Here is a 21,530-nt window from a genome sequence, read left to right as displayed (position 1 = left end):
CTCCCCCCCTCCACCACCTTAACATTGTGTTAATTAATATGGGCACTGAAATAGTTTTGGTGATTAATTTGATAACTATACATTACATATCAACAAAAGAAAATAAAGCTTTTTCTTTTTTAAAAACAATTTTTATTAGTTTATAATATAGCATACAAAGAAAATACAAAAGGAAATAGGGAAGTTAGGGAAGAGAATAGTGGGGGAAAGCAGGGGGAAAAGGAAAAAAAGGCATTGACTTCCGACTCCCTTTGGTGCAGTAGAATAAGGCATTAAATCAAACCTCAAATTTAAAAGAAAATAAAAGCTTTTTCTTGTGTTTAATATTAAATTTTTCTTTGTACTACTGTGCTGTGATAGTAATGACAATACAAATTATATACAAGTAGTCCTTACGACCATTCATTTAGCAACTGTTTGAAATCACAGCAGTGCTGAAAAAATGGAGCTACAACCTGTGCCTGAAGTTACAGCTGTTGTAGCACCCCTTTTGTCACATTATCAAAATTCAGGTGCTTTGCAGCCCACCTGCACTTAACAACCATAAGGGTACTTCAGCTTCCCACACCCACTTATTTCCTCCCCCTCATCTCTGTCCTTTTGGTCACCCTGCACCCTGCATTGTGAGGCAGCAAGCAGCCCCAGAACCATGTTCCTGCGCTGCTTCCTTTATCCCAGGAAGCCTCAGCAAACATTCATTTGTCTAGCTTCATTCTCTTCCCCAGCTCCACATGGCCCACCCCAGCAAACAAGCCAGCAAGCATTCATTGACCCAACTGCCTTCTCTCCAAGTTCCCTGCACCAATGTTTTGCCTTTTGCACCCAGGGACACTCTGCCCTTGCTGTTCCTTTTTGGACCCAGCTTCTCTGTCAAATATTTCCTACACATGGTAAAACTGCACTGTTTTCAGAAAAGTTTGTGAAGATAGCACAGCTTTAGCCACTTGGGAAATTGGGGGTGGGGAAGGCTTGCAAAGACAGCACAACTTTCCAAAGTGGCTAAAACTGTGCTATCTTCACAACCACCTCCCCTTTCCAAAGTGGCTAAAGCTGTGCTGTTTTTGCAAACTTTTTTTAAAAAGTTTAATTGGATTTTTATTTTTAAATATACATCAATATCAATACATGAACAGTGTGGCCTCTGGGTATAATTCATTTTGATACAAGTAGAAATAATAATATTAATAGTATTTGTTACATTAATCAAATTTATGTAATCCTAGTATTATTATACATGTTTGTTTTAAAGTAGTCATTCAATATTTCAATGTTCCATTTTAATGGCGATATTATTTAAGCATACATAGTAATACCATCTTTCAACCTCCGATCTTTCCATCTAACTATTGCTTTATATAAAAGTGTGCATTCTTATTTCTACCTCTATTCTAGTTTTTAATCAGGCCATCATTATATTAGAAAAAAAAATTCCTTTCTATCCATCATCTCTTGCCCGTTTTAATACTTAAATTCTTGTTCGTTTTTTAGCTTGACTCCCATACTCCTCTCTTAGATCTTTGTGTCTATCAACATCTGTGTCTTCACCATTCCGTCTGAATATTTCTCCCATCTCTATCCCCCTAAGCTGCCATGTCTCCAGAGTGTCCACCCAAGCACCTATTTCCTTTTCAAAAGTATCTTCCCACTTATCCGATTCCATTTTTAAATCTCTTAAAATACTTTTCCCTTGGTTTATTTCATCAGTCATTATTATCTTTATCGTCTTCTCCTTCTCATCTCCTAGCTTTATTTGCTGATTTGTCTGTTCTATCTTTTCCTCAATTCTTTCTGTTGTCTCCTCTCTTTCCTGGACTCTTTGATCTTCATTCATTATCAGTTGTAGAATATTTTCTATTTTCCCATTTATGCCTTGCACTAGGTTCTTCATCTCTCTGTGATTCTTTGTCATAGTATCCCTAATACTTTGAAATATCAATGCCATTTCTTTTGAAATCTCACTCATTTCCCCCTGATGGAGCATTTTGTCTTATTTTGGTAAGTCCCGCTGTTACTCAATAGTCCAAAAACAATATATTCAGGTCCAATGTTGCTCCTCAGAAAGTTCAATAATCATAGTTCTTTACATATCAGGATTATTAATCTGTTCCATTTAAGTACCTCGATCCGTACCAAGTGGCCCAGGCAGCTTTCCAAAAATCAAAAGTCACTTTACTTTACTTAAAGGTCTTCCTTATTCTCACAATAGAGTCCAGTAATCATAAAATAGATACCGTGTTTTCCTGAAAATAAAACATGTCTGGCTAATAAGCCCAATCGGGCTTTTCAGCGCATGCGATAATATAAGCCACCCCCCAAAATAAGCCCCCCCCCCCCACCAACTACTTACACGCATGCGCAGCTGGTCCCATTTCCTCTGGTTGCTTGCTGCGCAACCAAAATGAGTTGAGGTGAGGCCGGAGGGGGTTGAAGGGGGGGGACATGCCCTCCCCTCCCTGTTCTTCGCGCCGGCCGAGCGACCCAACACATCCCACCCCACCCCAATGGCAACAGCTGCTTCCCTTCCCCGCTGTCTCTTTATCGAGAGGGGTGGCAGGTGGGGCGGGGGAGAAGCGAGATGCATGGAGCGAGACGTGGCTCCCCTTGCCATCTCTTCTCCCCCCATTGCCGGGCATGACAGGGCTCCTGCCCCTCGCTTAGCCACCCGCCCCCTTTAGGGATGCACTTTGGGGGTGGCAGGTAGGGTGGGTGAAAAGCGGGACACGCGTCTTACCTTTCCAGCCCTGTCGCGTTCCTCGCCGTTGTGTCCAGGGAAACGCACTGTAAAAGAAAACCTCGCGAATTCAATCAATCTTCTTGAACTCAGGAAACATGGTAGTTATAAAACTGAGTATCACCACAGTTCTCCAGATGAATGTTGTTTATCTATCTTATCAGAAATTTTGCAGGCTTGTAGAGGTATGGTATATTTTCCATTCACCAGTAGATGGCACCCTCAGCCATCTACTGAGGGCATTGTTTTGAGTCTGACAAATTGATTAATCCAAATTTAATTCAATTTATGGGAGCAAAGTCAGCTATTCAAGTAGATAGTTCCAGCATTTTATAATGCCTTTCCAGAACAACGCCTACCCAGTTAAAAGTCCAATTTTCTGTTTTAAAAGGTCTTTAGCTTTTCTCCCCTTATTTCCTTTCTTTCGGGTCTAGCATTTTTCTCTCTATGGTTATTCGCCGCTTTAAGAAATAGTTCTAAGAGTCTTTTTTTCCTTTTAAAGTTAGGGTGTCAGGTTTCGATGTCATCTCAAATAAATTGCACTCCCAAACAATTAATCTTTGCTGAAATATTCCATTTATTGAGTATGACAGATCAGGACCCGACTTTGTCATAGCCGATACTAACCCTCTGACCCCCAAACCCTTCCCTTTCCATTCCCCAATTCTCATCTTCTCATTGGCCATCTTCCAAGTCAGTCTCCCCAGCTTCTGACCTCACCCCACAGGAATGTTCCCCCCTCCCATCCCATCTCCTAGGGGATATTATCTACAGAGAAAATAAGTAGGTGAAAAGTCAAGCCTCGTCTTTTTATGGCAGCATCAGAATGCTGACATCGGGTCTAAATAAAATAGGAATCTTCTTACCCAGCTCCAGTCACTGTTCATCTACACCGCTCCCGCATATTTCTTTGTTGCGTTGGCTGTTCCATCTTCATGGTAGCCATGATGGCTGCCTCTTCTTGTCGTGGACGAGAGGGAAGAAGCCCTGGGTCAAGCAGGAGAGTTGCAGCTCTCTGTGACCTGCAGGGCGCCCCTCTTTACTTCACCACCCCTACAGGGTGGCTTTAGCTCCTTTCGGAGCCCTCCAACAGAGAACTCAGCGTGGGAGGGCGGAGACCCACTCCTCATGTCCAATCTCGCCACTACGCCAGCCGGAAGTCCCAGTTTTTGCAAACTTTTTTTTTTATTTGATTTATATGCCGCCCTTCTCCGGAGACTCAGGGCGGCTTACAATGCGTTAAGCAATAGCCTTCATACTTTTGTATATTTATACAAAGTCAGCTTATTGCCCCCACAAACTGGGTCCTCATTTTACCTACCTTAGAAAGGATGGAAGGCTGAGTCAACCTTGAGCCTGCTGAGATTCGAACTTACAGTAATTGCAGACAGCTGGTGTTAATCGCAATGCTTTTAGTCTGCTGAGCCACCAGGCCCTTCTCCAAACTTTTGAGTTGGAGGCAGTCCCTTACCTTACTGAAGCTCAAGCCTGGGAGGGTCCAAGCCCAGAATGGCTTGGATTGGGGTGGGTACTCACTTAACAACCTATGATTCTCAGTTAATGACTAACAGAAAGTAAGGATTGCCATCAGTCAGTGCAGTCACCTGACAACTAGCTTTACAACAGCACTGACTTAATGGTGGAAATTCCAGTCCCAATTGTGGTTGTAAGTTGAGGACTACCTGTAGATTTTTAAAAATCAAAATACTGAATTTCCAGTTCTCAGAAATATTCATAGATCTGTAGTCTTCTGCTGAAACATTCAAAATTCTTTGGTGTTTTTTTTTTTTTGATAATGGAGATAATGCAACAGTTCATGTTGATTTAAGCAATGTTTAAGTATTGTTTTAAAATAGCAGTGTATACTAGTATCTCTTGATGCTGGAATAGGAAAAAATGCAGTAAATGCAGTATGTTAACAGAGCTCTAACTTGGTCTTTTCTGTCTCTCATTTCAACATTGTGAACAATAAACCAAAGTGGAAGACAAGCATTCCAGTGATGCTGCTAATATGCTCCCACAGAATATTTTGTCTCAGACAAGCAGACACAACGACAGAGACTACAGATTGCCAAGAACAGAGACTCACAGTATTTCTACTCCAGGACAACATCCCATCAAAACAGTGGTTCATCCTTCTACTACTCCAAGTTCTGTTCCTCCTAGTCCATTTTCTCTACAGTCAGATCATCAGCCAAAGAAATCATTTGATGCAAATGGAGCATCTTTATCAAAACTGCCTGTGCCCACTTCTTCCATCCTTTCACAAAAAACAGAGAGAAAAAATTTGTCAGGTGTGTATTTTTTATTTTTACTGTTTATTTTGTGTTGAGTAGGGGATTGAAACATGTACCCTTAAAACAATAGTCTGCTCTGTGAAGAAACCTGAAATTTTCTGTTAACTACAAACTCTGTGATTCTTTCTGGGTATGCTAGTTCAAAGTGTAGTAGTAAAACTCGGATGCCATATTGCTGAATTCATTAACTTCTACGGATTTCAATATGGAGGTATTTGGTATGAGCAAAAGACTTTTTGGCTTTCCTCATTTCTTCAGTTTATTAATGTGCATGTGATATGCATATTGTGGTATGTTTCAAAGGATGTCTTCATTTTCAAGACACAGCTTTACAGTATATGGAGTTTTGTGCAAGGGTGGTTAAGAAAATACACGAGTGAGTTTCTGTCCTTGGATAATGATACTTTGAGTTTGCTATTATAAATTTTATTTTCTCTGTTGAATTACTGGCCAAGTTATTACACTTTTAGTGTTAGTAAAATAATGAAATAAGCTTAGTAAATAATTACAGTATTTTATATTATCATGTAAATGCAGCTTGTTTTCCACGAGAGAGACGACGAGAACAAGGAGTTCGGATTTGCTAGCTCTTGGATATATCAAAATATTGCTAATGATTGGCTTCATAGCTTGTCTTGTTCAGAAGCCATTGATCTTACTTTTCAGTTTGTAGCAGGAAATTAGTTAACTGAAGCCTTCATTGCTAAATGAGTGGCTCCCATTTTTCCGGCCTCCGGGGGGGTAGGGAAGGCCGTTTTTGCCCTCCACAGACTCCTAGAAAGGCTCTGGAGCCTGGGGAGAGGAAAAAACGGGCCTTCTGGTGCCACCGGAAGTTGGCAAACGGGCCATTTCCGGCCTCTGGAGGGCCTCCAGGGGAGTGGGGAAGGCCGTTTTTGCCCTCCACAGACTCCTAGAAAGGTTCTGGAGCCTGGGGAGAGCAAAAAACGGGCCTTCTGGTCCCACTGGAAGTTGGCAAAGGGGCCTCTGGGGGGGTTGGCAAACGGCCTTCCAGTCCCACCGGAAGTTGGCAAATGGCCTCCAGAGGGCCTCCAGGGGATTGGGGAAGGCCGTTTTTGCTCTCCCCAGACTCCTAGAAAGGCTCTGGAGCCTGGGGAAAGAGAAAAACTGGCCTTCCCCACCACCCCCCAAGGCCCTCCTGAGGCAGGAAACAGCCTGTTTCCCTACTCCTGGTGGGCCGAGAAGGCCCAAAAATCAGCGCGCCGGAGCTGAGCTCATGTGTCCACCGATATGGCTACACATGCCACAGGTTCGCCATCACGGGCCTAGGCAGTTAGAAATTCCCCTCATTATGTCAAATAGAATAGGGACAGATGAATACTTCTGAAACTTGTCAGCATATGCATAGTAGTTGAATTTATAATACAAAATTTGCATAGAGGAAAAGCATATAAAGAAAATAAAAAGGAACCCCACAGTGAGTCTGGAGGAATTCCTATTGACAGTGGGAAAGCTGTAGAAATTAAACTCTTCTACAAAACAGAATGTCCTGTAAAACATGTTCGTTTGAAACCAAGTGAAATGTATCTATAGGACCAAAGGAACTTAGTTGCAATACATAGTAAGATTTGGTGATCAAAGGTGCAGCTCTAACAGCACTGATACCAATGACAGATTTTGCCTTGGCCACTAACAAGTTAGTATAGACTTGGTAGACTGTCCCACATGAAAGCATGATTGTAATAGGCCCATGAGGTTATGGTAGAAAGTGAAGCAAGAACTGAACTATTGTTTTATGAACCTTGGATAAAAAGCAAAGACACTGGGCAGGAGTTAGAAGAAACAGAAGGATCAAGTGAAGGCAATTTTTAATCAGGGACAGATTTACTGTAAATATGTTTCCAACACTCAGGAAAAAGACCAGTGAGCATTGCCTGCTGCAATGAATTAATGTAAACAGAAGACATGCTGAAAGGATTCCTGCTTATTGGGAGTTTCCTATAATCTCATTCCAATCTCTGAATTTGAGTATAGGTAGTCCTTGATTTATAACAGTTCATTCAGTGACGGTTCAAAGTTACAACAGTGCTGAAAAAAGTGACTTATGATCATTGCAGCATCCCCATGGTCATGTGATTAAAATTCAAGACACTTAGCAACTTTTTTTTCTTTTTTTGCGTATGGCATGTATTAGCCAGGGATCACCGAAGCACCTGGCTGCCTCTGTGAAAGGAATTTTTTCGGGCGGTGTTACCTTGCCCATGGGATGCCTGAATGCCAGTAGGCAATCGGGGGAGGCTCCTTTCCTGTCACTACGCGGTTTATTTGCTCACGGGAATCGAGCCGCCGAGCTGTCGACCTCAGCGGAGTGCAGGTTCAGCGTCCTACCACATGAGCCACTGCGGCCCCCTACTGACTCATTTATGACAGTTGCAATGTCCTGGAGTCCGTGGCGATCTCCTCCCAAGGCCGGGATGGATCAGCCATGGGCTGTAAGAGGCCAAGGGGTTTCCCTGGCCATTTTGTGGTTGCACAGACCGGACAGATTTTTACATAACTCTCTATTTTGGACTTCATTCACGGCCATCAAAACTGCCGCCTGGTAAGGTGTAGGGTTTTTAGGAACCTGGAATGGCTGGCTTGCTTGGTGTCATGTCATCGCAGTACTCCAGGCCTCATAGTGAGTAGTACGTACAGTTTGCTGCCTTTCCATGCTAAACTGTCCCTTTGTTTGAGTAGTGGTTGGTTCTCTTGGAGCCATGGATCGGCCAATAATGCGGTCCGTAAATCATGTGTCAAGTCGTCCATCGGGCCCCAACCGTCACCTGTGCTGCTTGTTGGGAGGGAGGTACTATGGTGTGGATTACTTCTTCCCGGCGGCTATGATATTGTGGCATCTGTGATAGGGCATCCGCCAGGACATTCTTACCCGCCAGGATGTACTTTACAGTAAAACGGAACCGTTGGAAGTACTGTGCCCACCGGACCTGCTTCGTGGACAACCGACGTGGCGTTTGGAGTGCCTTGAGGTTTTTGTGGTCTGTCCAGACCTTGAATGGATCTCTGGCCCCCTCCAAAAGATGCTGCCACGTCATCAATGCCCACCGCACAGCAAAGGCCTCCTTTTCCCATATTGCCCAACCATGTTCTGTCTCAGCTTACACAAGGTATATGCGCAAGGCTGCATCTGGCCTCGTTTGTTTCTCTGCAAAAGGACGGCTCCCACAGCCACATCACTGGCATCAGCCTGGATGACAAATGGTTGCCCTGGGTCGGGGTGTTTCAGGACTGGCTCCCTAGCAAATAGGGCTTTTAGCATTTTGAAGGCTCGTTGGCAGTCCATCGTCCACTGGAGTGGTTGTCGGACGAGGCTTCATTAGTGTGCACTTCGAAGTAAGTCAGTCAACGGCAACGCCACCCTGGCCAAACGACGGGATGAATTGCCTATAAAAATTGGCAAAGCCGAGGAAGCTCTGCAGTTGTCTGCGCGTTTTTGGCACCTGCCACTCCAACACGGCTTGAATCTTATGTGGATCCATTTCCACCCCAGTGTTGTATATACGGTAGCCCAAATACTCCAGCGCGTCTGGTGAAATTCACATTTGGAGAGTTTCATGTATAATTTTGCCGCCAGTAATGTTTGTAACACCTGCCTCACCAACCGGGTGTGTTCCATAGTGGTGGTATAGATAAGTATGTCATCGAGATACACAAGGACCCCTCGGTACAGGTGTTCATGTAAGACATCGTTAATTAGCTGCATGAACATGGCTGGGGCCCCTTGTAGTACGAACAGCATCACCCAGAACTGGTAGCTCCCCAACAGGCAGTTGAACGCCGTCTTCCACTTGTCCCCTGGTTTAATGCGGACTCGATAGTAAGCCTCTCGCAGATCTAACTTAGTAAAAACAAAAAAAAATCACCAAATGGGCAAGCATGTCTTTCATGAGAGGCAAGGGGTATATATTTTCCATAAACACCCTGTTAATTCTGCGGAAATCAATGCATAAGTGCAGGGTCCCATCTTTCTTCTCTCTGAAAAGCACTGGAGCAGCCACTCGTGACCGGGCTGGTTGGATGAACCCCCTAGCCAAGTTCTTGTTGATGTACCATCGAAGTTCCCCCATCTCTTTCGGCGTCATCAAATACATCTTCAGCTTAGGCAGTTTGGCTCTGTGTATCAGTTCGATTCCACAATCCGTAGGGCGGTGTGGGGGTAGGGTTTCACACTTCTCACTAAAGACCTCTGCCAGGTCTGTGTAGACCTGGGGAAAGGGGCCACAGGCCTCCGCTGGGGCCTCCCTAGACCTCTCCCCTAGCCCACTCTCTGCCCCTGCTTGTGGGGGGGAGGCCTAGGGCCTACTCCTATCCTCAGGTTTTTGTACTCACCTTCCCACCATATTGTAGGGCCCCACTTATCCAGCCACGACAAGCCCAATATAACAGACTCGGTCATCTTTGCCACCATGATGAAGCTAAGTACCTTCCAATGCTCCCCCATCTCCAACCGTACTGGCTCTGTGAGGTGGGTAGCAGGAACCCCCCACCCCCCAATCAACGAGCCCCCCACCTGCTCAAACCTAACAGGCTTGGCCATGTCCCTCACCCGAATCTGTAATGCAGCAACCACAGCTCGGCTGATGAAACAACGAGTACACCGTGAGTCTATCAGTGCCCTGTACCTCCCATGCTGTGCTGACTGGGGGGCCACTATGGTGATGGGAATGGGATCGCTTACCATGGGGTCCTCTGGGCCATCGTCCTCGCTGTCGGAAGGCACCACCTGGAACATCCCCACTGCTGTCGCTTCCCGCTCCTCTGAGGTCGTCACTGAGGACTCCGCCTGCTGTGCTCCCCGGGAACTTTCAGGGTTAGAACTACCAGAGAGTAACGGACACACCGTGATATGGACAATCATTGACATCTTCTCCAAACAGGCCCATTTTGTGCCATGTCAGCACAAAGGCTAGCAAAGCCATTTATCGGGCATGGTTACAGTCTCCATGGGGTTCCGCAGCGCATTATGTATCCATTCCCCCCCCCCCCCGGTTTGCCGGGGTAGTTCCTGTGGAACCTGGTAAGCAAGCATAGGGCCTTCACATCCCGATCCACCACCCAAGAGGCGTCAGTGGCAGGGTACCCTTTCCATCGTACCAGGTACTGCAGTTGTTGTGGCTCTGTTACCTGAGCCTGTGTTATCGGAGGGAGAAGACTCCGAAAGTGAAGGAGAGGAGTTGGCAAGGCCTCCCTCTCCAGGACCCTCCTCTCTGGCAATGCCTCAGGTGTCCTCCGAAGGCCAAGAGATAGGCCAGGGGCCAGGCACTTCGGAGCAGCCGCAGTTGGACAGCGATGGAGATGAGTCTTGGCTGGACCCCCGACAGTGTCACAGAGATAAGCGCGCGCAACAGAGGAAGAGGCGTGCCAGAGATTAAGCTGAGTCACTGGACCACACCCCACAGGGGATAAAAGGGGGTGTGGTGGCCGGTTCAGCTCTGTGACAAGCAAAAAACGGATATCGGATGACCTTTGTATTTATTGGACTTTGTTGATTATTGTGTATTGGCTTTGTTCTCGGACGAAGGGAGAAACCCCCCCCCCCTCGTTGGTAAAGAATACCTGGCAGCCAGCCACTGAGTTGCTGCCAATTCTGATACCGGATAAACTGTTGTCGGCTGAGTTCTTTAACTGTTGCCTGTCTGTGGGGGTGCGTGTGTGAGACGGGGACAGAACAGCAGTTTCCCTTTATGGCTGCAGGAAATGGTGCGTGTTGGACCAGCTGTTGGGACCCTGGGCGCCACCTTCGTCCATGGCCACCACTGTTCCCCGCTATGATTGACCCCTCTGCGGGCTGTTCCAGTCATCCTACCAAATCGGCCAGTGAGGAACTCTGCTGCCATAGGCCCACCTTCATGGCATCATGGGAACGGCTGGAGGCATAACTTCGGGCTAGCCAGATGAAACCAGGTTTGCTGAGGCGGGGCCATCTGGGGTCCCGCTCTGCGTGGCTGCCATGTCTGCTTCCGTCTCCCATGGCTGTCCGGAGGGAGCGTCCCGGAAGCTAGCTTCCCTGAACCGCTCCCACAGTATATCCATGGTGCTACTTCCTGGGGCTGTTGAGTAACACCATTCCCCCATTGTCTGTCCATCGCCTCTCCCGCCACTCAGTCAAAGGAGCCCCGGAACGAGGGGGGTTTGGCAATCGCGACCCAGAAACCCTAGTCACCTATGAACTATGCCACCACTCCCCAGAGGGCCCCAGGGCCTTGCGGGTCTCTGGGTCCTGTCGCCCCTCTGTTTGCTGCACCGCTCTACGTGCCTCACACTCCTTCGGCCTCACAACTGGTTGTGTGCTGTCCTCCGAAGCCTCTGGCTTGGGTACCTCTTCCTCCGCAGCAGGCTCCACCTCTGGCACCATCCCTTCAGCCATCACACTGGCTTCCTTCCTCCTCTCTGGCCAACCCTGAAATCAGTGGAAGACAATGAGGGGAAAGAAAAAGGAAGAGCACTGAGTTTCTCTCAAGGGTCCAGGGCCGGATTGGGTGAGGACCAAAGCAAACACACAGGAAACCGAGCTGCTCAGTAACCCAGATTTTAATCCCCAACAGTAGGCTGGAGCCTTGGTACACGATGAGTATAACACACAGTTCCGTGCAAAGTCAGTGCTGGGAGCTCTTGCCTCCCAGCACACTTTATAGTCCAGGACCACACCCTTGGGCCGGCCTGCCACACCCTCTGGTCACCCAACATCTCGTAGCCTTTACAACCTTCTGACAAGCAAAGTCAATGAGGAAACCAGATTCACTTAACAACCATGATACTAACTTAACTGCAGTGATTCACTTAACTGTGGCAAGAAAGGTATTAAAATGGGGCAAAACTCACTGTTTTGCTTAACGAAATTTTGGACTCAGTTGTGATAGTAAGTCAAGGACTACCTGTATGATTATGGAATTTTGGAGTTCACTATGGACAGAAACTTATTTGCTGTTGGAGCCAGCTGATTGAGTTCTACAGGTGAAACTCGAAAAATTAGAATATCGTGCAAAAGTTCATTTATTTCAGTAATGCAATTTAAAAGGTGAAACTAATATATGAGATAGACTCATTACATGCAAAGCAAGATAGTTCAAGCCTTGATTTGTCATACTTTTGATGATTATGGCTTACAGCTCATGAAAACCCCAAATTCACAATCTCAGAAAATTAGAATATTGTGAAAAGGTTCCATATTCTAGGCTCAAAGTGTCCCACTCTAATCAGCTAATTAAGCCATAACACCTGCAAAGGGTTCCTGAGCCTTTAAATGGTCTCTCAGTCTGGTTCAGTAGGAATCACAATCATGGGAAAGACTGCTGACCTGACAGTTGTGCAGAAAACCATCAGTGACACCCTCCATAAGGAGGGAAAGCCTCAAAAGCTAATTGCAAAAGAAGTTGGATGTTCCCAAAGTGCTGTATCAAAGCACATTAATAGAAAGTTATGTGGAAGGGAAAAGTGTGGGAGAAAAAGGTGCACAAGCAGCAGGGATGGAGAGGATTGCCAGGAAAAGGCCATTCAAAAGTTTTGGGGACTTTCACAAGGAGTGGACTGAGGCTGGAGTCAGTGCATCAAGAGCCACCACACAGAGACAGATCCTGGACATGGGCTTCAAATGTCGTATTCCTCTTGTCAAGCCGCTCCTGAACAACAAACAACGTCAGAAGCATCTTACCTGGGCTAAAGAAAAAAAGTCATCTTTTCTGATGAGAGCAACTTTTGCATCTCATTTGGAAACCAAGGACCCAGAGTCTGGAGGAAGAATGGAGAGGCACACACTGCAAGATGCTTGAAGTCCAGTGTGAAGTTTCCACAGTCTGTGTTGATTTGGGGAGCCATGTCATCTGCTGGTGTTGGTCCACTGTGCTTCATTAAGTCCAGGGTCAACACAGCCATCTACCAGGAGATTTTGGAGCACTTCATGCTTCCTTCCGCAGACGAGCTTTATGGGGATGCTGACTTCATTTTCCAGCAGGATTTGGCACCTGCCCACACTGCCAAAAGTACCAAAACCTGGTTCAATGACCATGGGATTACTGTGCTTGATTGGCCAGCAAACTCACCTGACCTGAATCCCATAGAGAATCTATGGGGCATTGCCAGGAGAAAGATGAGAGACATGAGACCGAACAATGCAGAAGAGCTGAAGGCCGCTATTGAAGCATCCTGGTCTTCCATAACACCTCAGCAGTGCCACAGGCTGATAGCATCCATGCCACGCCGCATTGAGGCAGTAATTGATGCAAAAGGGGCCCAAACCAAGTACTGAGTACATATGCATGCTTATACTTTTCAGAGGTCCGATATTGTTCTATGTACAATCCTTGTTTTATTGATTTCATGTAATATTCTAATTTTCTGAGATTGTGAATTTGGGGTTTTCATGAGCTGTAAGCCATAATCATCAAAATTATGACAAATCAAGGCTTGAACTATCTCGCTTTGCATGTAATGAGTCTATCTCATATATTAGTTTCACCTTTTAAGTTGCATTACTGAAATAAATAAACTTTTGCACGATATTCTAATTTTTCGAGTTTCACCTGTATAGGAGTAGCTGAATTACAAACTTGTCAATACTTCAGATGATTTTTGTATAGACATATTAGAACTTTTACAGAGAAGTGCCAATAATTGCAAACAACATAAATGATGATGTCAGCATTTTACAAACTGGCCCGAGAAATCATGGGAGAACTTTTCAGAAGTCATAGGAGGGTTGGGTGCACCTTGAGGAGTAAATATGACAATATAGAGGTCAGATTCTGTATAAATTCAAATAATAAATATTAGGGATTTGCAATTTCCTAAAAGCACCAGTGGAACATCAAGGTCTGCATGATGACAAGAGGTAAATTTCAGCAGATGATTATTAGTATTAAGTGGCAGTAAATAACTCAGCTAAGCAACTTAAGGACAGTTCAGTTCTGCAGTCAGAAATTCAAATTAATAGGTAGGTACTATTAATAGGTACTATTAGGTAGCTAAAGAGGATGAACATCTGCAGAATTGGTTTAATGTCAGAGTCAGGCCTCTGCTTCTATCCGTAATTGTTTATAATCTCTATCAGCAAATCTATAATTATGTATGTATGTATGTATGTATGTATGTATGTGTATATATATATATATATATACACACATTATATACACATTATATATATTTTATATATATAAAAGCGAAAACCACTCATGCCGTGATCACAAAATCTCCAGAACTGTAAAGCCTACAAACTTGAAATTTGGCACATATGTTCCTCTTGGCTTCTAGGTGCTTGCTAAGAAAGGATTTTTCAAAATGACCATCAGATCATTTGTTGTTGTTGTTGTTGTTAGTTGCGAAGTCGTGTCCGACCCATCGCGACCCCATGGACAATGTTCTTCCAGGCCTTCCTGTCCTCTACCATCCTCCCGAGTCCATTTAAGCTCACGCCTACTGCTTCAGTGACTCCATCCAGCCATATTCTCTGCCATCCCCTTCTTCTTTTGCCCTCAATCGTTCCCGGCATTAGGCTCTTCTCCAGTGAGTCCTTCCTTCTCATTAGGTGGCCAAAATATTTGAGTTTCATCTTCAGGATCTGGCCTTCTAAAGAGCAGTCAGGGTTGATCTCCTCTAGGACTGACCGGTTTGTTCGCCTTGCAGTCCAAGGGACTCGCAGGAGTCTTCTCCAGCACCAGAGTTCAAAGGCCTCAATTGTTTGGCGCTCAGCCTTTCTTATGGTCCAACTTTCACAACCATACATTGCAACTGGGAAAACCATAGCCTTGACTATACACACTTTTGTTGGCAGGGTGATGTCTCTGCTTTTTAGTATGCTGTCTAGATTTGCCATCGCTTTCCTCCCCAGGAGCAAGCGTCTTTAAATTTCTTGGCTGCAGTCCCCATTTACGGTGATCTTGGAACCCAGGAAAATAAAATCTGTCACTACCTCCATTTCTTCCTCATCTATTTGCCAGGAATTGAGAGGGCCGGATTCCATGATCTTAGTTTTCTTGAGTTTCAAGCTAACTTTTGCACTCTCCTCCTTCACCTGCATCAAGAGGCTCTTTGATTCTTCTTCGCTTTCTGCCATTAGAGTGGTGTCATCTGCATATCTGAGGTTGTTGATATTTCTTCCAGCAATCTTAATTCCAACTTTTGATTCATCTAGCCCCGCCTTTCTCATGATGTGCTCTGCATATAAGTTAAATAGGCAGGGGGACAGTATACAGCCTTGCCGGACTCCTTTCCCAATTTTGAACCAATCAGTGGTTCCATGTCCAGTTCTCACTGTTGCTTCTTGACCCGCATATAGGTTTCTCACGAGACAAATAAGATGGTCTGGTACTCCCATCTCTTTAAGAACTTGCCACAATTTGTTGTGATCCACACAATCAAAGGCTTTAGCATAGTCAATGAAGCAGAAGTAGATGTTTTTCTGGAACTCCCTAGCTTTCTCCATGATCCAGCATATGTTGGCAATTTGATCTCTAGTTCGAAATCCTGCCTGTATTTCTGGTAGTTCTCGATCCACATACTGCTGGAGCCTAGCTTGTAGGATTTTAAGCAGAACTTTACTAGCATGTGAAATGAGTGCAATGGTACGATAGTTTGAACATTCTTTGGAATTGCCTTTCTTTGGAATTGGAATGTAAATTGACCTTTTCCAATCCTGTGGCCAGTGTTGAGTTTTCCAAATTTGCTGGCAAATTGAGTGTAGCACTTTTACTGCATCGAATTTTAAGATTTTGAATAGCTCAGCTGGAATACTGTCTCCTCCACTAGCTTTGTTGTTGCTCAGATTTCCTAAAGCCCATTTGACTTCACATTCTAGGATGTCTGGCTCGAGGTCAGTGACCACCCCATCATGGTTATCAGGGACGTTAAGCTCGTTCTTGTATAGTTCTTCTGTGTAATTTTGCCACCTCTTCTTAATCTCTTCTGCCTCTGTTAGGTCCCTGCCATTTTGATCCTTTATCATGGCCATCTTTGCATGAAACGTTCCCTTCATATCTCCAATTTTCTTGATGAAATCTCTGGTCCTCCCTATTCTATTGTTTTCTTCTATTTCTTTGCATTGTTCATTTAAGAAGGCATTCTTATCTCTTCTAGCTATTCTCTGGAATTCTGCATTCAATTGGGTGTATCTTTCTCTTTCTCCCTTGCCTTTTGCTTCCCTTCTTTCCTCAGCTATTTGCAAAGCTTCCTCAGACAACCATTTTGCTTTCTTTCCTTTCTTTTTCTTTGGGATGGTTTTAGTTGCTACCTCTTGTACAATGCTGCGAACCTAGTACCGTAGTGCTTTTTCCTACTTTCTTCAATTTAAGCCTTAATTTTGCAACAAGAAGCTCATGATCTGAGCCACAGTCAGCTCCTGGTCTTGTTTTTACTGACTGTATAGAGCTTCTCCATCTTTGGCTGCAGAGCACATAGTCAATCTGATTTCTGTGTTGACCGTCTGGTGATGTCCATGTGTAGAGTCTTCTCTTGGGTTGTTGGAAAAGAGTGTTTGCTATGACCATCATATTCTCTTGACAGAATTCTATCAGCCTGTGCCCTGCTTCATTTTGTACTCCAAAGCCAAACTTGCCTGTTATTCCGGTTATCTTTTGGCTTCCTACTTTAGCATTCCAATCCCCCATGATGATAAGGACATCATTTTTTGGTGTTAATTCTATAAGGTGCTGTAGGGCTTCATAGAACCGGTCAATTTCATCCTCTTCACAACCAGTGGTTGGGGCATAGACTTGGATTACTGTGATATTGAATGGTTTGCCTTGGATTCGAACTGAGATCATTCTGTCATTTTGGGGATTGTATCCCAGTATTGCTTTTCCTACTTTTTTATTGATTATGAAGGCTACTCCCATTTCTTCTGAGGGATTCTTGCCCACAGTAGTATACCTGATGGTCATCTGAATTAAATTCACCCATTCCTGTCCATTTTAGCTCGCTGATTCCTAAGATGTAGATGTTCAGTCTTGTCATCTCTTGTTTGACCACGTCCAGCTTGCCTTGATTCATGGATCTTACATTCCAGGTTCCTATGGAGAAAAAATCTTTACAGCATCGGACTTTCCTTTCGCCACCAGATGCATCCACAGCTGAGCGTCCTTTCGGCTTTGGCCAAGTTGCTTCACTCTTTCTGGCGCTACTAGTACTAGCCCTCTGCTCTTCCCCAGTAGCATATTGGACACCTTCCAACCTGAGGGGCTCATCTTCCAGCATCATATCTTTTTTCCTTTTGGTACTGTCCATGGGGTTTTCATGGGAAAGATACTGGAGTGGGTTGCCATTTCCTTCTCCACTGGATCACGTTTTGTCAGAACTCTGCTATGACCTGTCTGTCTTGGGTGTCCCTGCACAGCATAGCTCATAGCTTCATTGAGCTGTGCAAGCCCCTTCACTACGACAAGGCAGTAATCCATGAAGGGGATCAGATCATTAGTATTTCTTATATTATTATTAACATGCTCTGATGCTAATTAGCTAGACATTCTACTCCCCCTCCCAACCTGAAAATAACTGGAGAGAACAGGATAGGATAGGAGAAGCTTCTGTGCGGCAACCCTGAGGAAGAGGAGGGGCTAGGACAGGAGAGGCTTCTGTGGGGCAAGCCTAAGCGAGAGAAGGGGATAGGATAGGAGAGGCTTCTGTGAGGCAAGCCTGAGGGAGAGAAGGGGATAGGATAGGGGAGGCTTCTGTGGGGCAAGCCTGAGGGAGAGAAGGGAATAGGATAGGGGAGGCTTCTGTGGGGCAAGCCTGAGGGAGAGAAGGGGATAGGATAGGGGAGGCTTCTGTGGGGCAAGCCTGAGGGAGAAAAGGGGATAGGATAGGAGACGTTTCTGTGGGGCAAGGCTGAGGGGGAGAGGAGAGGCCAATCATTAATTTTCAAGCTGTAAGTGTCGATTTATCAAGCCCAATCACATAGTTTCGTAGCGGAGCACGGGTATTCAGCTAGTGTTTTTATACTTGCAGTATCATCTGGACTTAACCAGGTTTCTCTAAGGACAACAAAACAGTTCAATTAAGAAAGTCTTTCTAACAATAGAATCTTCCATGATAGTTTAATTCACTTTGTCATATATATCATTACAAGTAGGAATTAAATAACAATGAATTTAAAATGAAAATCTGGAATACTTTTATCTTCTGACACTGTAATTTTTCTTTTTACTTTTTGTCCTAACCCAAAAGTGATGAGCTATAGTGGCCATAAAGAGTCTACAAACCCCTGTTAAAAGGCCAGGTTTTTGAGACGTAAAAAAAAAAATCAGACCAAGATAAATCACTTCAGAATTTTTTCCACCTTTAATATAATATATAAGTTGTACAATTCAAATTAAAAACAAACTGAAATCTTTTAGGGGAAAAATAACAACAAAAACTTAAAATAACATAGTTGCATAACTGTATACAACCTCTTATAAGTAGGGAGGTGACTGTTCAAAATTAACCAAGCACATGCACACTATGTTAAATAGTAGTCAGTACTCACTGCTATCAATTAAAGTGACTGATCAAGACCATATAAAGTTCAGCTGTGCTAATAGGATTTTTCTGACATTTACTCAGTTGCCTCTTAAAGCAAAAGTCATGGTCTGCAAAGAGCTTACAAAGCATCAGAGGGGTCTAATTGTTGGAAGGTATCAGTCAGGAGAAGGGTACAAAGAAATTTCCAAGGCATTGGATATACCATGGAACACAGTGAAGACAGTCATCACAAGTGGAGAAAATTTGGCACAACAGTGACATTACCAAGAACTGGATGTCCCTGCAAAATTGATGAAAAAGCAAGGGAAAAAAACTGGTCTGAGAGTCTGCCAAGAGGCTTATAGCAACATTAAAGTTGCTGCAGGAATTTTTGGCAAGTATTGGTTGTGTACTACATGTGACAACAATCTGTATTCTTCAAAGGACTGGGCTATGGGGTAGGGTGGCAAGACAGAACAGAAGCCTTTTATTACAAAGAAAAACATCCAAGCCTGGCTACATTTTGCAAAAACCTACATCAAATCTAGCAAAAGCATGTGGGAAAATGTGTTATGGTCTGATGAGACCAAGGTTGAACTTTTTGGGCATAATTCCCAAAAGTATGCTTGGTGCAATAGAACACTGAGCATCACCAAAAGTACACCATACCTACAGTGAAGCATGGTAGTGGCAGCATTATGGTTTGGGGCTGTTTTTCTTCAGCTGAAACTGTAGCTTTAGTCAAGGTGGAGGGAATTATGAACATTTCCAAATATCAATCAATTTTGGCACCAACCCTTCAGCCCTTTGCTAAAATGCAGAAGATGAAGAGGAATGTCACCTTTCAACTTGACAATGACCGAAAGCATACTTCCAAATCAACAAAAGAATGGCTTCACCAGAAGAAGATCAAAGTTTTGGAATGGCCCAGCCACAGCCCAGCTCTGAATCCAGTTCAAAATCTGTGGGGTGACCTGAAGAGGGCTGTATGCATGAGATGTCCTTGCAGTCTGACAGATTTGAAGTGCTTTTGCAAGGAAGAGTTGGCAAAAATTCCCAAGGCAAGATATGCCATGCTGTTAGGCTGCTACCCCAAAAGACTGAATGCTGTCATAAAATAAAGGTTGGATTTTATTACTGATTTATGTCCAGTCCAAGGCTGTGCTTCCATATTGGTAGTAGTGGATCTTTTTACCAAAATGGTACATTTCATCTCTTGCAAGGGGTTGCCCACTGCAAAGAAACAGCTCATCTCTTTTCGACCATGTCTTTTGCTATACAGGCATGGTTTCAAGACATCAGATGGGCAGTCACTCTACCTCCATGTTTTGGAAGGCACTGTTCCATTTTTTGAGGGTCCAGGTCATCCTGTCATCTGCCTACCACCCTGCCATGAATGGCGAGGCTGATAAAACCTGATGTTGTAGCAGTATTTGAGATGTTACTGTACCTACAGCCAGGATAACTGGACCTCACGGATCCCCCTCACACAGTTCTCTTTTACAGTAATGCACTCTGCAGATCAATTTCTATGATTTCCGCCCCCCTTTCAAGTATTGTATGGTAGAGGGCACTTCCGGTTTGCTGCTTGTCGCTGCCAGACGTTCCTTTGGGATCGTCAGCTTCCACTGCCTGTCAGAGCTGCCTTCACAATGGAATGGCGGCTCGAAAAAACTCCATTTCCATGAGGAAACGGAGATAGAGCCGGCAGGGGTGGGTAGAACTCTCTGCGGAGTCCCAAAAGTTTTTTCTTTACTTTTGGGACAGAGCGGATGAGATGCCCCGTATCCCCAGCCGCTGCTCCGGGCTTTGGGAGACCTCTGCTAATGCAGAGCCAGGCGTCAAAAGCAAGCCTGCAAATTTAACAGACTACTCAAAGAAAATGTGAGCTGGACCTGTAATACTGAACCGCAAGTATTTTACTGATTTTTTAAAAAATTACTTAAGAGAGAGGAGGAAAAGAAAGAGGAAAAAAAGCCTTTTAAAATGGCGTCTGCCGGAGGAGAGGCTGAAAGGGAAAGTCCTTCCGTTTTCTATTACTACAATGTAGCGGAATAAATACCACTGGCTACATTTGTAGACAAAACTTCGCTCCTGTGTCTTTTTCTCTTTTTTTCCCTTGGAGACTTGATATTGTTGTTGATTGGAAAGAAGTCTTTTTTTCTTGCTTTTTTTTTAACAAAGCCTGCCTGGGCGGAAACATGGCACTGAGACTCACAAAGTCAGATAAACAAGAAGGGGGGGGGATTCCCCCACCAACAATTTAAAGGAACAAGTCTTAACTCTTCAGTCTCAGAAACCTGATTTTAATATAATAGAATTTTTCTTAGAGGAGATTGAAAGAAGGGAGGAGATCGTGAATCAGCAACTTGAAAAATTTAAGCAGGAAATTAAAGAATTGGTGAAATCTAAGTTTCTTCTCCTTTCTCACAACAACTTGTGAGGCTATAAAGAGCCTTGGTACTACAGTGGTTTAAAGCACCCTGTTATTAACACAGCTGCCTGCAATTTACTGCTGGTTCGAATCTCTCCAAGGCTCAAGGTTGACTCAGCCTTCCATCCTTTCTAAGGTAGGTTAAATGAGGACCCAGTTTGTGGGGGCAATAAGCTGACTTTGTATAAATATACAAAAGTATGAAGGCTATTGCTTAACGCACTGTAAGCCGCCCTGAGTCTCCGGAGAAGGGCGGCATATAAATCAAATTAAAAAAAAAAAAAAAGTTTGATTTTTTGGAGAAAAAATTCTCAAAAGTGGCTAATGGTTTTTCAGAATTTATGATACAGTTGGACACAAATACTAATTTACTAGAGTCTAAAATGGAAGAAATTCAAGATAAATTGGACAATAGAACTCAAAAAATTGAAAATGATTTGACAAACACTCAGGATAATAGCTTAGAAGAAAAACCTAAAATGGATGCTGATCAAAAGTCTGGTAATGCAGAAAATCTGCAACAGAAGATTGAAAAAGAGATTTTAATGGTACAATATAATTTCACAGAATATGCGATAAGATTAAGAGGTTTGCAGGAAAATAATAGAGATGATTTAAGGAA

At 44.1% G+C, this 21,530-nt stretch overlaps 1 protein-coding gene across 3 annotated transcripts in view; it reads left to right on the top strand.

Annotated features, from left to right (window-relative positions):
* The window catches only part of WAC (WW domain containing adaptor with coiled-coil), a 138,324-nt gene that overhangs the window by 30,699 nt on the left and 86,095 nt on the right, over positions 1-21,530 (top strand). For 2 of the 3 annotated variants that reach the window (XM_070944468.1, XM_070944469.1), the window contains one exon: positions 4,711-5,025. The exons of the other annotated variant lie outside the window; for it this stretch is intronic. In XM_070944468.1, the coding sequence (XP_070800569.1) occupies positions 4,711-5,025 (315 nt within the window). The remainder of the gene's footprint in view (positions 1-4,710; positions 5,026-21,530) is intronic. 3 annotated transcript variants of the gene reach the window in all.

Source organism: Pituophis catenifer, unplaced genomic scaffold, assembly GCF_029215685.1.
Source record: "Pituophis catenifer annectens isolate HBS135680 unplaced genomic scaffold, rPitCat1.0.hap2 SCAF_5, whole genome shotgun sequence".
Lineage (NCBI taxonomy): Eukaryota > Metazoa > Chordata > Lepidosauria > Squamata > Colubridae > Pituophis > Pituophis catenifer.
This window is presented reverse-complemented; position numbering and strand designations above follow the sequence as displayed.